Source organism: Ostrea edulis, chromosome 1 (assembly GCF_947568905.1).
Source record: "Ostrea edulis chromosome 1, xbOstEdul1.1, whole genome shotgun sequence".
In the NCBI taxonomy this organism is placed as follows: Eukaryota; Metazoa; Mollusca; class Bivalvia; order Ostreida; family Ostreidae; genus Ostrea; species Ostrea edulis.
The window spans coordinates 86,820,120-86,838,087 of record NC_079164.1 but is presented as its reverse complement, the minus strand read 5'-3'; the positions used below and the strand labels follow the sequence as shown (position 1 = coordinate 86,838,087).

The window sequence follows — 17,968 nt, the reverse complement described above, 5'->3', positions numbered from 1 at the left end:
ACAAAATGCGCCTAATTTCCTGCCTCCTCCAAATTGAAGGTTAATTTACGGCCCTGGCGTTACGTTCATGTATACAATACACGTGGTATAATTCATACGTGTTCATTTTGTATCCACTGTTGCAGATGTTCTTTCAAATTAATTGTCTAAAATTGTGAGGAAAACGCAATTTACATGCATATGCAATTATACATGTATACAGTGGCGGATTTAGAGGGGGTGCAGTCCCCCCTCCCCCCCCCCCCCCCCACCCCCCCCCCCCCCCCCCCCCCCCCCCACTAAAATTTTCAAATTCAAGGTAAATCGCGGTATTTTTTTTTCCGGAAAATGTACTAAGCGATAAAAGAAGCAATAATTTCGTCCACTCCCGGAGAAATAGATGACAAAATCCTTTGATTTCTTGAATTACTTTATTGGGAGAATTTAATTTTTTCCAAAAAACCCTTAAAATTTTGGTCATTTTATTAATTTCACCTTATTAAAATGATAGAAAATAGTACAAATGACTTAATATGAGAAATATTTCAAGCCCCATAAAATCTGTAAAATCCAGGAGCTTCCGGGGGCTTCCCCCCTTGGACCCCCACCTGGGCTTCGCCCTGCACCCACTGTCCCATAAAGTGCCCCCCCCCCCCCCCCCGTAACCACAATTCCTGGATCCGCCCCTGGTATAGGCCTAGTCATGTCGTCTGCCACCTCTTCATTTTAACTATAATGAAAGGTGAAGATAACGAACAGTGTTCAATTTCATAAAGTTCTATAGTGAAAATATACGAGAGAAAGAAGGGGGGGGGGGGGGGCTTCGGAAAAAAAGAAAAAAGAATTCCCAACCCGAAATGTTTTTTACGGATAAATGACAGAAAACGAATTTCGTAAGCTACTTGCATAGGGGATATGTTAGATTCCATCATACATTATAGGCCTACAAATGCTACATGTAGTACCTTGAAACCAACTGTAGTATTCAAATATAAAGAACCTTGCTGTCACATCTTTGAATAGTTTATCAGATTAATATCTACTGTGGCTCACATTGACTTCGTAGCAATCTTAAAAGTGAACATATTTCATCAGTTAATTTAAAAAATGTAAATTTTCCATTTCGTCATGGAAATAACCAGAACAACATTTCAAAGTGAAAAATAAAATATCAAATATCTCACTTGATCGGAAATACGGAAACAATGTTACACTTTTAAAACATGTCAAATTTTCCGATTTCATTTAATATCATTTTATTCAATTGTTTTTTATTTATCGTTTTGTCTAATGGTCCACGATGTTTGAGACCCTTTTCACAATATCAAGGGTACACACTAACCTCCCCACCCTCACTCCCCGAAATCTTGATTGTTTCTTTCGATATGCGAAAGGAAAAATAGAAAATGGGTCTCTTTGTAAAGTAGAATAGAACTACCCATTGATTAAGCATATACTTAGTCTACTTCTAAAACTAGTACACCTTCATGTATATTATAATGATTAATTTTGATTTATTTTGCAACTGTTTAATGTTTCTTAACATAATTAAAGTTCGATTTTTTGTAGTTGTTTGTTGGGGGGGTTTTTTGGTGGTGGTTGTGGGGGTGTTTTTTGTTGTTGTTTTTTTTTTTTTTGTTTTTTTTTTTTTTATACAGTTGGGACACAACGTATCTCGAGTAAAGACATGTGTCGTTTTAATAGTTCATAATTGTCTTTGAATTCACTAATTGGGGCACCTATGCTGAATTCAATGTCCTCACCCGTATGTTTAAACCTAATATGGTTAGACAAGGAACACAGGGTATACTACATGTGTATGCATATAGCCACGATGAGGACAAAGATGATCTCTATACAACATGTATGGACATTTCGTATATACAGTGCTGATTGAGTTATGTGAAACATTTAAAAAAGCTTTCTGGCACAGGCCACATTCAAATTATATGTCCATAAATTGAGATTTATGCAAAAATGCACCTCGACCATCTTATATTGCCACCTGGGTAGCACATCCCGGTCACAACTAATAGCCTACACCCCGCATGATAGGGTATACTGCGGAATATATCTGGATCGAATTTAAATCGGGCTCGCTATCCTAATTCAAATTTATTTCACAACACTTTGATATAAAGTAAACACAAATGATTGAATATACCGGCATGTTAATTGTTAAAAAAACCTGGTAACAAAATGTAGACGTTATTTCACTGAATGGTTGTTTATTTCGTGTGTGTTGGGTGAGTTGCAGTACTTTTGTAATGTACCATTCCCTTATTTTGAACCACATGCCTACCATTTTGAAATGTATTGTCGACGATAGATCTGGTGTTTCGCTTGGATGGTTTTGAATAGCCACTTTACTTCTGGTAAATAAAGTATTCATGCATGAGGGAAAATGTTAATAATCAAATGACCGGGTTCAGGGTAGGTAGACAGTCATAGTCAACATGGCAAGCAGCTAGCGGCACTGAGTCGCAAAGTGGATAGACTTCTAAATCTTCCCCGATTCTGCTAAATCGGGTTTTGATAGGGCCTCAGGACCGATAATTTGTGGAATGACAACAAAGACACGATTTCTGTTTTACAGTTACTTGTTATTTGGTTAATTAAATAATTGACCATCCTCCCATACTTAATTCAGGTCTTTGATAGTCATTGATGTCTGCTCGAAGAATTCAGAAACTTCGGAACTGTGATCCAAAGATGACCAGGGTGCAGCACAACAGATCTGATGCTGTCACAAGAAAACGCGAGGAGAGAGCCATCAGGGAACAGTACAAGCGAGAGAAAAAAATTGAGTCTTACTTGGCCGATGATGAAAACTTTCCTAGCTTCTCGACACAACTCGGAAAACTTGGTTTACAGCTAAGAGACATCCCAGGAGATGGGTGAGTCTGCAATTTCCTTTTTTTCTTAAATTATTCTTCCATCACCTGTCCATTATCATAATTATAGCAATCATCTTGTCATTGCTTGTAGTAATAAAAATGTATTGGTGAATCATAGCAATATGAATCAGTAACGTGTGATTATAACATTTTTATATGGTACTCATGTACATGTATAAGCTTTGGCGCTGTTAATTCAAAGTAAAGATGTTATAAAGACTTGCATTTTTTTATCTAGAGAATACATGTATGTTGAATTGGTTAATGAACACTCTTATCGTGTACATACACAATGCATATATATAATTATGTGTATGATATCATCAGTACCAGTAATTTTTAAAGGAAATTAATTTAGGCTTACATATATTCAAAATAAAGTTTTTCCTAGATACGAGGCCAAAAATGAAAAAAAAATAGCTGTGTTTTCACTAAACTGACAAAACAAATTATACCCCTAACCTAGAATTTTTTAACATTGTTCAGGAGATCATTAAAGAAATATTTTTTGATATGGAGTTGACACTTACAATTACTTCCAAAGCCAAAGTGATTTATATGGAAGCATATGTAAATGTTACATTAATATAGTGAAAATGAGCCTGTTATGTTCTTTTTTGATATGCTTGCTTTTAGTCACATACGTGTATTGTGATGAGAATGTTTCTTTGTGTACTGGGGCACATACCATGATAGTTTTTTTCAAAGTAGGGAGGGGGTGGGGGATGTTATCTGGAAGAAAAACTGGAACTTGGATTCACAAAAAATCTTGACAAATTAGCCAAAACGAAATAAAACACACCAGATGTTATGTCTTATCTTCAAAATCCCCAAAACATGGGAAGGGGGGGGGGGGGGGGGGGGGGGGGGGGGGGGGGGGGGGGGTAAAGGAGGTTTTTTTTGTATTATTGCCACAAAATCGATTTTCTCAAACTTCATTTTCTTAAATCTTGGAGTGTATGTGTGTGCAGTCTTTGCTAAAAATAGTTTCTGTTCATAACTTTCAAGTTTACGTTCTTTTAATCTCATTCATCATTAGTGGAGGAGGGGGCAATCACCCAATATATCTTTTATTTGCGTTACAAAATAATGAAATTGAAATAATGGTTAAAATAAAGTTCATCCCAAAAAATTATACTGTAATCTATATCTTACCAAACTATCCTAATTTTGACTTGGGTGTTAGCATAAACACTACAATTTTTATTTTTGGCTTGAAAGACGGATATGTACAGAACTGTGGGAAGCACAACAGGTTAAGCTGCTGTAGGTGGGACAGGTAAAATGCCTGTAATACTGGATGAATGAAATACTTGCTAAACAGGTTATGAAAGAGATTGAAAAGAATCCAAAACATAACTTAGAGGCAGTATTTAATTTTCAGAAGGGAAACCTTTACATGATATGGTAATTGTCCAGCAGTTTAAAAGGAAAACAGGACAATTAGTTTGTGTAATTTAGTGTATCCTACCTGAGCCTGAATTTATTGGATTCCAAATAAAGGAATGTGTTGGCATGTAAATTTCTCAATTTATTGGATTCCAAATAAAGGAATGTGTTGGCATGTAAATTTCTCAATTTATTGGATTCCAAATAAAGGAATGTGTTGCAATGTAAATTTCTCAAGGCTTTTGGACTGAAATTCAAGGCAAGCTAGAAGTTCCAGTTAGACACTATATGTAGTAAAGTACAAATTTAACAATTTCCAACATTATGGAAAATGTATAATGTGGAATGGACATACCCCCCCCCCCCCAACCCCCAACCCCCCCCCAAAAAAAAACCCCAAAACAAAACAACAACACCTGTATATAGCTGTGTATTTGAATGTAGGGATTTCTCACCGTCGAATAACCACGGCTGATCTCGTCTTCTGCTCATCACAGACAAGATCAGCCGTGGGTATCCGACGATGGGATTTCTAGGAGATCAAAGGATCACTCACCACCCTCATTACAACATGCAATCATAGTTTTGCAAGTTCGTATGCAGGGTAGACAGCATTTAAAATCAAATCTTATTGTCATATGAGGTGAACTTTTAAAATTGTTAGCTTAATTTACATATAATATGACCACATTAGAAAAATGTGAATTAACTAGAAACACCAGAAACAAGTTTAAATAGTGAATACATCAAAACAGATTGAAAATAATTCTTACAAATTGTTTTCATTTTCAGATCAGAATCACTGTACTGATGTAATGTATTACATGTATATGTGTGTATGAAATGAAATGTCACTTTCACTGTACCTGTAGAGAGTATCATCAATACAAATATAGATTTCATTGTGTGCAGTGTCAGTATAAAGTACCTTATTTACAAAAAACAAATTAAATTATAATAATAACTGAGGTAAACACATAACCTAGCAAAGGTATTAAACATATGCTCCATAGGTAAGTTAAATTTGCAAACACATTTTTCATGAAAATTTATTTCTTAGGAAATACTTATAATTTCTTTTACCAATAAATAACGATTTGACACATAGTTGTGAGACACAAAAATAAAGTTTTTACCCAATTTTGCAAAAATGAATCTAAGCAAAAATTGTCCAGATTCTGATACATGTATATATATATATATATATGTACATGTCACACATATGTTACTTGCTGGAGAATTCAAGAGAATGGCATTAGACTACTGGCTTTGATTTTGACATTGTGCAATGCCAGGTGGTTGTTTCTGTGTCCAGTAAAGGACCTCCTGTTGTCTTACCACTTGCTTCTGTTTTATGTTAAGAGTGTGACATCACCTGAAAGCAATCCAATATATAATAGTTACATGGATCAATGTGTAGGTTGTAACTTTCTCAAAGCACAGAACCATTGAAATCTGCACCAAAGACTGAACAGTGAATGACTTACTACTCAGACTTGATAGGTCTTTAATGACATACTTTAGATTCATAAGAGGAGAAGAAATGTAAACAAGGATTATTTTGAATGGAATTTTTATATGAGCAAACATTTAAACTCCACACAAAATACCTTTGTATTCTTAAAGGCTTTCTTAGTAAACTGACCTAGTGAACTGTGATATAATGAACTGATTGATTGATTGTATATTCTTTAACGTCCCTCTCGAGAATTGTTTACTTATATGGAGTCATCACCATTGCCGGTGAAGGGCTGCAAAATTTAGGCCTATGCTCGGAGCTTATGACCTTTGAGCAGGGAGGGGTCTGTATCGTGCCACACACCTGCTGACTGTGACACAGGACCTCAGTTTTTGCAGTCTCAACCAAAGGACCACCCAATTTAGTCGCCTCTTATGACAAGCAAGAGGTATTGAGGACCTATTCTAACCCGGATCCTCACGGGATGTAGTGAAATGTGATGTAGTGAACTGTGACATAGCATATAATGAACTATGACATAGTGAAATGTGATGTGATGAACTGATATAGTGAACTGTGACATAGTGAAATGTGATGTAGTGAACTGATATAGTGAACTTTGACATAGTGAAATGTGATGTAATGAACATAACACAGTGAACTGTGACATAGTGAAGTGTGATGTAATGAACTGATATAGTGAACTGTGACATAGTGAAATGTGTTGTAATGAACTGATATAGTGAAATGTGATGTAATGAACTGTGACATAGTGAACTATGATGTAATGAACATAACAGTGAACTATGACATAGTGAAATGTGATGTAGTGCACATAACACAGTGAACTGTGACATAGTGAAATGTGATGTAATGAACTGATATAGTGAAATGTGACATAGTAGACTGTGATGTAGTGAACTGATATAGTGATAGGTTGTACAATTTGAGGAAACAGCATGGACAATCTTGCCTTCCATAGATGACATAGTGAACTGGGATATATGAACTATTGTATGCTAACTTATCAGTACCTGTACATTGTTCATGTATTATTACAGTGAATTATGACAATTTATGTTTGTCACAACATTTACTGTTATTATCGTAAAGTTAGTTGTGAGTAAAGACTTTTTGACAGTTTTGTAAATTCTGAGAATCAGATAACACACTGATATAGATCTTCGTCTGAAGATTTTTTAAAAATGAAAGCGCTTACGTTTTACAACATGTTGTCATATTTTATTTAATATTTTACCCATTGATTACCGGACACTGAGGCAATTTTTCACATTTGGAGATATATATATATATATATATATATATATATATATATAAATAAAGCACTAAATAATCACAACTAGGTACTGAAAATTTTCGCCCCAGCCCGGGGTCGAACCAGCGACGTACGGCACCCACCACCTAGCAAGATTGTCAAACCAGTGCGTATATATATATATATATATATATATATATATATATATATATATATATATATACACACACACACACACACACACACACACACACATACATGTATATGTATGTGCTAGTACAGAAAGTATGCATTGTACATCTTTATTCAATATGTTGAACAGAGTTTTGTTTTTATAAAATTTAGCAGATTTTGCAATCATTACACTTAATGTGATATTACATTAAACAAGGTGTATATAATGTGGGAGGGAGTTACTGATATGTCAATGTCACTCCATCCATGCTTAATCATGAACTCATAATTCCATTTCTAAATGACACTCTTTGTTTGTTTAGTATTTTTTTGCTTTGAACTTGTCTATATTCAATGTTATAAATGAAAGACGTAGGAGGAAATTAATCGTTTATGTCAACACCGTTATAAAAAGGTGCGGCCATTATCAAAGCAGTGTATATAATGTACCTCTTGGACAACTTTAAGACTTAAACAAATCCACTTAATGGCTTACCTGTACCGTGCTTGTTAAAGGTGTTCATTGAAACTTACTATGTATATGCTCTTACTTTAAAAATCCAGTCCTGTTCTAGAAATATGTATGAAATGTAATCTGGAAAAGACCCTTCAAAGCTTGTTACCAGCAGCCAGTCGTTAGCTTGTTCCAGCAGATTTTTGAATTACTGTAAATTCTGTACACATGCAAATGAAATGACTGAATTTTTGTACTGCAAATGAGATTTTCTTTCAGAAAAATAGTATTAGTTGACAGAAATAGCTATACACATTAAATGTACATTTAGTCATGATGTGTAAATGATTGATCATAATTTTTGAAATATTTTCCGTCCCACACAAGTACGAAGTTGTGTGACACCTTTGCTTATCAGTTCTATATATTTCAGAAACTGTTTGTTTCGTGCTTTGGGGGACCAAATGGAGGGACATGGGCGCAATCATTTCAAGTACAGATTTGATGTCGTAACATACATGTCTGAAAATCGAGCAGATTTTGAACCATTCGTGGAAGACGATGTTCCATTTGATAAACATCGTAAGGACTTGATTAACATTATTCATTATACAGGATATTAAAATTCAGAATTATATTGTATAAAAGTAATTCAAATTAAACAGACAGTTATTTTTCATATAAAGCACTAAAATGACCAATGACATGTACAACCAGATTGTCAAATTTTCGTGATGACCTGTCTATTCTTCAGTACAAACAAAAAGAAATACATAATGTAACCAATCTTAACAGAGAGTAATAACAAGACAACAAGAACTACATATAAATACACCTAGCACTACAACAACCGGTACACTAAGTCTTAAAATGTATTTACATTGGAGACTATGTTTTTGGTTTTTAGGCTAGCCAATCAATGTTAATTAAGAACAGAATGAATTAGGACATGTCATATTCATCCAAAGAGCTGATCCAATACAAAAAATTATACAAACTTGGAATCACTAAAATGAACGATCGATATATATATATATATATATATATATATATATATATATATATATATATATATAATATTGTATAAAGAATATTATATATATATATATATATATATATATATATATATATATCTGTGTGTATGTATGAGAGTTTATTTTGTATAGTTATGATGTGTTAGTTATAAAGGGAAGTGTTTATGCATTGGGGGCATTTGTTATCATGTTTATATAAGACGTATATTTGGTGATCGCATTCATTCTCTTCAGCCATACTTTTATGAATATTAATGTATAAACCAATTTGAATGACTTGTTACAGTGTCCAATCTACGTAAACTTGGAACCTATGCAGGGAATGATGCAATAGTGGCATTCTCTCGTCTCCATCAAGTGAATGTAGTGATCCATCAATTGAATGCTTCTTTCCTACTGGTAAGTTCAGCATCATCCTCTGAATGCTTCCTTATTCATACATTAAGCATCGTTCAATGAAGGATCCCTTCTTATTCGTAAGTTAAGCATCGTTCAATGAAGGATCCCTTCCTATTGGTAAGTTAAGCATCATCCTATGAAGGACCCCTTCCTATTGGTAAGTTCAGCATCGTTCTGTGAAGAATCCCTTCCTATTTGTAAGTTAAGCATCGTTCAATGAAGGATCCCTTCCTATTGGTAAGTTAAGCATCATCCTATGAAGGACCCCTTCCTATTGGTAAGTTTAGCATCATTCTGTGAAGAATCCCTTCCTATTGGTAAGTTAAGCATCATCCTATGAAGGACCCCTTCCTATTGGTAAGTTCAGCATCGTTCTGTGAAGAATCCCTTCCTATTGGTAAGTTAAGCATCATCCTATGAAGGACCCCTTCCTATTGGTAAGTTCAGCATCGTTCTGTGAAGAATCCCTTCCTATTGGTAAGTTAAGCATCGTTCTGTGAAGAATCCCTTCCTATTGGTAAGTTCAACATCATCCTATGAAGAATCCCTTCCTGTCGATAAGTTAAGCACTGATCCTACATCGTCCTGTAAATGCTTCCATCTTGTTGATGAGAGTACAAGTACTATAATGATATTATTCATGAAGTGAATCTCCCTTTTTTTCTACGTGAAATTACATGTATCCATTTAACATCATCAACAGAATACCCTCACTCTACCTAGATAAAGTAATAAAAACTGCTTTTATAACAAAAATAGTATAGTAGTGGTACAGTGGTATGATGATGGTACAGTGGTATGATAATGGTACAGTGGTATAACAATGGTACAGTGCAGGTATAATTATGGTACAGTGGTATGATGATGGTACAATGGTATGATGATGACACACTGGTATGATGATGGTACAATGGTATGATGATGACACACTGGTATGATGATGGTACAATGGTATGATGATGAAGGTACAGTGGTATGATAATGGTACACTGGTATGATGATGGTACAGTGGTATGATGATGGTACAGTGGTATGATAATGGTACAGTGGTATGATAATGGTACAGTGGTATGATAATGATACACTGGTATGATAATGGTACAATATGGTACATTAGTATAATAATGGTACAGTGGTATAATAATGATACAGTGGTATGGTAATAGCATAGTGGTATGATAATGGTTCAGTAGTATGATAGTAGCACAGTGATTTGATGATGGCACAGTGGTATGATAGTGGCACAGTAGTAGGCATTGTATTGTTTTGTGATGTATATGAGATATCAAGGGTAAAATACGTAAAGAATAAGTGGTTGGGACTTCTGAATCAATTCGATATATCCATGGTATTCGAGATATCGGTGTTCAAGATATTGTATATGTTCCTAGTTATATTCTGATAATTTATATATTTCCTGTTACATGTATATCGTTTAACAAAAGTCACTTTTCACATTTGTGATAATCTCCCTCTCTAAATATGAGTGTATTCTGTCCCAAAGAACCACTAAATGTATCCCTGTCTCAGAGGAGCATGAACTTGAAACCTGTGTATTGTTTTTGTTTAAAGCAATTACGACATCATATCTCTGGAAATTTCAGTTCCAAATGCTAGAACTGTAATATTATATAGTTAAATATATATCATTACTACAGTAACTTGATCCAAGCAGTCGGATCACATTGACTTGACAGGCACAGGTCATCAGATCACATTGAGTTTGAACTAATGATCAGTGGCTGTCAACTTGACGTGATACAACTCTTTGGATCAAGTAACTGTAGTAATACTTGACTTATCATATACTCCCTGTGTATTTTTAAATATGTGTATATAAGATAATGAATGTATTTCTTATTAGCAAAATGACAAACATACAATGAGATTATTTACTGTGTGTGCAGTTTTATTTGTTACACAGTCTATCACTGATGTATTGTGACATTGTCAGTTTTATTTGTTACAGTCTATCACTGATGTATTGTGACATTGTCAGTTTTATTTGTTACAGTCTATCACTGATGTATTGTGACATTGTCAGTTTTATTTGTTACACAGTCTATCACTGATGTATTGTGATATTGTCAGTTTTATTTGTTACACAGTCTATCACTGATGTATTGTGACATTGTCAGTTTTATTTGTTACACAGTCTATCACTGATGTATTGTGACATTGTCAGTTTTATTTGTTACAGTCTATCACTGATGTATTGTGACATTGTCAGTTTTATTTGTTACACAGTCTATCACTGATGTATTGTGACATTGTCAGTTTTATTTGTTACAGTCTATCACTGATGTATTGTGACATTGTCAGTTTTATTTGTTACACAGTCTATCACTGATGTATTGTGACATTGTCAGTTAATTTTTAGAGAGGTATGATATGGATTCAAATTACCACAATGTAATGATCCAGAAAGTCGGATCACACTCTTCAAATTCAATAGTATCCAAACACGGATTATTGACGGATGGATGATAAAGTGTTAACACGGGTTATTGATGGATGTATGATAAAGTGTTAACACGGATTATTGATGGGTGTATGATAAAGTGTTAACACGGATTATTGATGGGTGTATGATAAAGTGTTAACACGGATTATTGATGGGTGTATGATAAAGTGTTAACACGGATTATTGATGGGTGTATGATAAAGTGTTAACACGGATTATTGATGGGTGTATGATAAAGTGGTAACACGGATTATTGATGGGTGTATGATAAAGTGTTAACACGGATTATTGATGGGTGTATGATAAAGTGGTAACACGGATTATTGATGGGTGTATGATAAAGTGTTAACACGGATTATTGATGGGTGTATGATGAAGTGGTTTCACCCATGGAGGGATATGAAACACTTAAAAGATTTTTTTTTATTGAATAGATCCAAGGTAACCAGACCACCACAGCCCAAACCAAACAAATTCACATAGCTTACCACAATGGTGACCATTACTCCAGTGTCCGTAAGATCAACGACAATACAGAGTCCCCTGCCAGTATCCAACTCAAGGTAATTAACCTTGGTCTCCATTCTCAGGGTCAAAGTGAACTTGTGTCAAGCTCAGGGCACTGATGATATAATAAAAACTGAAAGTTTCTAGCATCTGGGTCAAGGTGTTCAACCAAAGGTCTCTCGTGAAGGCAATACTATAGGTAGTTATAAGATTTATGATTTTAAGAAAAATACTGTACAAGGCCAACCAAGAACACACAAAAAACAAATTTGTGTAAACACTTTGGTTGCCTTTAATTAAAAATTGGTTCATGTTAAATATATGTTGTGTGTTACTATTCATGATATTGACTCTAATAAAACCAATATTAGCTGTCATATCCTATTTGATTTGGATCTTATTAACAGGTAGGACATGAGCCAGAGGGTAAGACTGTGAAGGGAGGGAAACTGACCAATGGTCATGTGACTGGAGGTGTGGTATCAGCCATGCGTGATGAAGAAAGCATTGAGGAGGAGGTTATGCTGGCCACTGGTTGTATGGTATGTTTTTCTTATTATGAGTGATGATAAGTTTGTCTTGTTATGAGTGATGATAAGTTTGTCTTGTTATGAGTGATGATAAGTTTGTCTTGTTATGAGTGATGATAAGTTTGTCTCATTATGAGTGATGATAAGTTTGTCTTGTTATGAGTGATGATAAGTTTGTCTTGTTATGAGTGATGATAAGTTTGTCTTGTTATGAGTGATGATAAGTTTGTCTCATTATGAGTGATGATAAGTGTCTTGTTATGAGTGATGATAAGTGTCTTGTTATGAGCAATGATAAGTGTCTTGTTATGAGTGATGATAAGTGTCTTGTTATGAGTAATGATGAATTTGTTGTGTTATGAGTGATGATAAGTTTGTCTTGTTATGAGCAATGATAAGTGTCTTGTTATGAGTGATGATAAGTGTCTTGTTATGAGTAATGATGAATTTGTTGTGTTATGAGTGATGATAAGTTTGTCTTGTTATGAGTGATGATAAGTTGGTCTTGTTATGAGTGATGATGAATTTGTTGTGTTATGAGTGATGAGTTGGATGAGTCTTAGGGACTGATTACTGTGGATTCCTTGCAATAAACCATTACTTTTTTTTTTGTTTGGAAAAATTCATTGGCAATTTGCAAGAGTGTTATACTCTTGAGGACTTAAATTTATATAGATCAGATATAGATAAACAAAAAAGGGATTTTTTATTTTGCCAGAGAGGGATAATTCATGCAAATTCATATAATATTATGGAATCTACAGTAATTGTCACTGTTTTTGTTGTTGTTGTAATTATAAATCAGTACATTTACTGTATGATAATGACATTGTCAATGTTTGATATTATTAGCTGAGAGATTATGATCATTTTAGGATGTAGAACAAATCCGGGACGTCCTTCTGGATTGTGGGTATGACGTAGAACTGGCTATTGCTACATTGTTGCAAATTATGGAGGTCAATGAAAATGGTAAGTTGTCAACAACTAGGGATGGGGTAATTGAAAAATGTAATTGTAATTTGTGTAATTGATAACAACTTTTCAAGTAATTGTAAGTAATTTTTAGATTGTAATTTTAATTTTTTTCAAATTCAAGTAATTGTAATTTAATCAATATATTGCAAACTTACTTGTAATTCCAATTACATTTCAATTACATATGGTCACACAATGAAATCAAAACTTCACTGTAGACATTCTAAACCATATACTTTTCTATCTTGTTATTTTTACAAAGTTTTCATTATTGTGGTTTATAAATAAGTATATTGAAACATAAATGATTTTATTGCTGCTTAGAATGAACAATAAACATACAAATTTTCTTTGTTCTGGACGTTAGCACATTGGTATAAGTGTCTGTAGACCTGTTGGTTAAGATGGTGCATTAGACCCTGAAAGAGTTTCTCAAATCAGCAGAAAATGATTTAATTATAAAAAATATGATAATATGTAATAATTCCAATGTTATTTACAATTGTTTTGATTGGACAAAAATAAATCTAAACAAGAATTTACACATCAATAAATCCAAAACCGCTAAATATACATACGCGCCTGAAAACAAATAACGTAGTATGGGGAAATTATTCAAAATTGATAGTACAGGGAACATTGGAATTATAAGAATCAAACATTCTTTTTTAAGAATTTATCGATGTGTAAACTCTGGACATTTTACTCACAAACTTAACAAAAAAGTGCTTTGCACTTTTATTCAGCTTGTGATTAAAATGTCCAGAGTTTACGCATCAATAAATTCTTCAAAAAGAATGTTTAATCCTATAATAAGTACTTTTGTTAAAAGGCAGAAGATATACAATATAAGATAAAAAACATGATTTTCCAAAATTTATTTCAATAGATATTAACAATAATAGACTGGCGGATTTGAACTTGGGATTTGTGGGTTACTAACCCAATACTTTATCCACTGAGCTACAATGATAAACAAATCGATCGATACAAGTAATTTCACAAAACATTTAAATCAACATCTTATGATGTAGTGTCAGAAAAAATATAGGTGTTGTTATGATGAGGTATCTTAATGCCACTAGACGTAATCACTGACACCACCGTACTTGGATGACCATTAAATACCCCCAAGTGAAGCATTCTCAGATCTATTGAGAAGTGGTGGTCATTAGTAGTTCTCGAAACAAACTTTTCAGTGCAACAAGAAAGATACTACACCCTGTGGAAGGAATGACATGGCATTTGAAAAACTCTAAAGCATTGGAAAACTTCTTCAAGTATTAATGCAAGGGAAATATTGATATCCACATTTGTACAATCTTCTTATATAAATCTTTGTCAATAAATGTTTGAAAACTGATAAAAATGTAATTTGTACAATTAGTTTTAAGCAATTGTAATTTAATTCAAAATTACATATGTAAATTGCAGTAATTTTGATTCAATTTCATTTTGCAAAATCAAATGGTAATGATAATCATGTTTTAAAAAATGCATTCTTGGAAGATACAAAGTTGGCCAATGAAAATGAAAAATGTTGGCAGAGTTTTCTAAAACCATTACAAAAAATGTTAAATGATAACTGTGATACAACAAATAAATTGTTTGATTCACTTCAAGATTAAACCTCAATGTGGAAAAAAATCTTATCTCATAGTACTAACAATATACAACTATGGCAACAAGAAACTGGAAATCCAATTTTAGTTCTTTAGTACATGTATGTAATTGACCTCCTATCCCAGAACAAACTCCCAAAAATAAATCTTTGTTCCTTTTGAACAGTTGTATTCATTTCATGCAGTACGTTCACATGTCAGAAATAGCAATGAACTCGTACATGTAGATCAATATATCTGCCCTAAAATGAAGAATTATTTACATAAAGCACTGAAAATTCACTTGATTTGGATACCCAATTCCACCCCTACCCAGGGTTGAACTCATGACCTGCAAAACCAAATCTCCTAGCAGCATGCAACCAGTGTGTGTGTGTGTGTATATATATATATATATATATATATATATATATATATATATATATATATATATGAAGTAAAAAGTTGTGCTCACTTTTGTCTCTCATTCTAGATGTATATGGCACACACATATGAATCCATGTAGTAAACTCCCAACTACTAGTGACAAAATGATCAACACTGTTAAATATGTTACATTTCCTCCCAGGTATAGAAGACACAACTTCACTGGCCTCTCAGCTGACATCCACGGACAGTGGCGTGTGGTCCTCAAGTGATTCCACTTCTCTCCAGAGTGGAGCAACCCATGTACGAGAAAACAGCTATGGAGGAAGTTCAGGCTACGGATCATTGAGCAGCTTCCCTGGTGGAGCTAGACCTAAATTACCTCCTCAGGTAGAGAGTTCAAGCACTCCAAATAAAGTAAAACTTGTATAGTATAAACTTCAGTATTGGAAAATGCTAAATAAACAATGCATATGCAAATTAATATGTATATTAATTTCAAAGAAGTGCATATTGAATATACATGGCATACTCATTAGAGATATTCGTTAGCTTGCAGTTTGAATTTCTTAGGGAAAATATGCATAGAAAATTCTATAGTAAACATGACTGCATGAAGACAGATTTCAAATTCTAAGACTTGTTTCTTTGGATTTTTCAGATGAAGACTACATCAGCCAAAGAAAAAAGGGAGAATAAAAAGCTTGAGAAGAAGAAGAGGGCAGAGGAACGACACAAAATGAGAATTATGGGTAAATCCCCTCAGCTTCCTGTTGATGTTGAGGACAATGCTGTCACCATTGTCTCCAAAGACATCAGCATGATGAAGATCTAAAGCTAAATAGTACAGGGATGTTGTATGGTGTAGGGACAGGCAAGTTCTCGGGCAATTTAAACTGGCATTGTAACTACATGCAGTAAATGTACATCTGTGCAAGAAGTAGGCCAGTGATCTGTGTTGTATAGAAGTTTTATTTTGGTTTTTTTATTCGACTTGTGTGATTTGCTCTCTATATATGTTAAAATTAATTCTGTTAGTAAAAGTCATGTTTACATTACTGTAAAATGAATTTACTGTAGTGACGAAACAAAGTTACTAGTTCCTAGGCTAGTCTTTACAAATCTTACTGTAGTGACAAAACAAAGGTACTAGTTCCTAGGCTAGTCTTTACAAATCTAAAGTTACTAGTTCCTAGGCTAGTCTTTACAAATCTAAAGTTACTAGTTCCTAGGCTAGTCTTTACAAATCTAAAGTGGTGTTATTTGCTCAGTGATTACCTTGTATCCTCTTTAATTTTATATGTTAATATTGTGCATCGATTTGAAACTAATTTGGTATTGTGTAGAGCTAGATTGGAATGAAATATAAATGTCCATGGTAATCTTTTTGCCTGTTGTATTTTCCATGTATCACATGTATATTCTTGCTAAAGCTCTTTTGAGATATTAAGATTTTATTTTCTTGTTTGGTAATCATTTTGCACACATTTATGAACGTGTGAAGTTTTACATCACATTTGGTATAATCATATCAAGGGGCATAACCATTTGAATGCGACATAAACAAGAATAAAATCATTAGGTGGTCAGAAAATAAAGATTGTGGTACTCACAGCAGCTATTACTGTCAGTAATTACCGTAATAAAACCTGATGGTGGTAACCAATATTACGTGTCAGTAGTTATCTGAATCCATTGCATTACCCGAGTTTGTTTCAGACATTTTTGGGTTTTTTCCCCACTTTGTAAATGTGATTGTTACTCCACTTGTCTTTCATTGTTACATATTGATAGTTGAATATTTTTGATGGTATTTATTACACTGTTTTACTCTGAATGTACTGGATAGACATTGCATGAGGTGTTGAAGAGATGCTTACATGGCTCTTATTTCACTTTGGTACAATTTGCCATGAATCCTGAACAGATTTGAAAACTGGGTTTTATCCCATGATTAAAACATACTACACTGTAGTAACCAGACAGATTATTTTTATGAAAAAGATTCGGGCTAGAAAAAAAACCTAATATGTCACATGCACAACTTATTGCTTCTAAAAATAAACAGAAATACTCACAAATGGAATATATTTCACAGATAATATTTCAAAAAATGATAGTTTCATTGAATATATGTACAATGTAACAACCTGTATCTTGTTGATAGAGGACAGAATTCTTGGGTAATTTTTAATCACCATGAATTTATTTGAACATATCATTTTTCTTGTGTGTATTATGACTGTTATCCCATACAAAATGAGTTTCATTTATAACAGATATATTTTTCAGCAATAAATATTAAAACATACTAGAAGCTGCTCTTATTTCTGAAAATAGAATGTTTTGATTTCTTTGAATGAGTTTAGTTTGTGATAAATCTGTTAAAGGAAAGCAAGTGAATGATCAATGAAACTAAGCCAACCCAGAATGGAATATT

The 17,968-nt window shown here is 33.7% G+C and overlaps 1 protein-coding gene across 1 annotated transcript; it reads left to right on the top strand.

The window, feature by feature from the left end:
• The first annotated feature begins 2,077 nt into the window (after positions 1–2,077).
• LOC125676659 (OTU domain-containing protein 3-like) lies at positions 2,078–17,839 on the top strand. The gene is made up of 9 exons (XM_048914491.2): positions 2,078–2,225; positions 2,630–2,876; positions 8,062–8,210; positions 8,949–9,061; positions 11,960–12,088; positions 12,440–12,574; positions 13,438–13,534; positions 15,731–15,918; positions 16,190–17,839. The coding sequence occupies exons 2-9, from the start codon at positions 2,647–2,649 to the stop codon at positions 16,361–16,363; spliced, it is 1,215 nt and encodes a 404-aa protein (XP_048770448.1). The 5' UTR covers positions 2,078–2,225; positions 2,630–2,646; the 3' UTR covers positions 16,364–17,839.
• Positions 17,840–17,968: the final 129 nt, after the last annotated feature.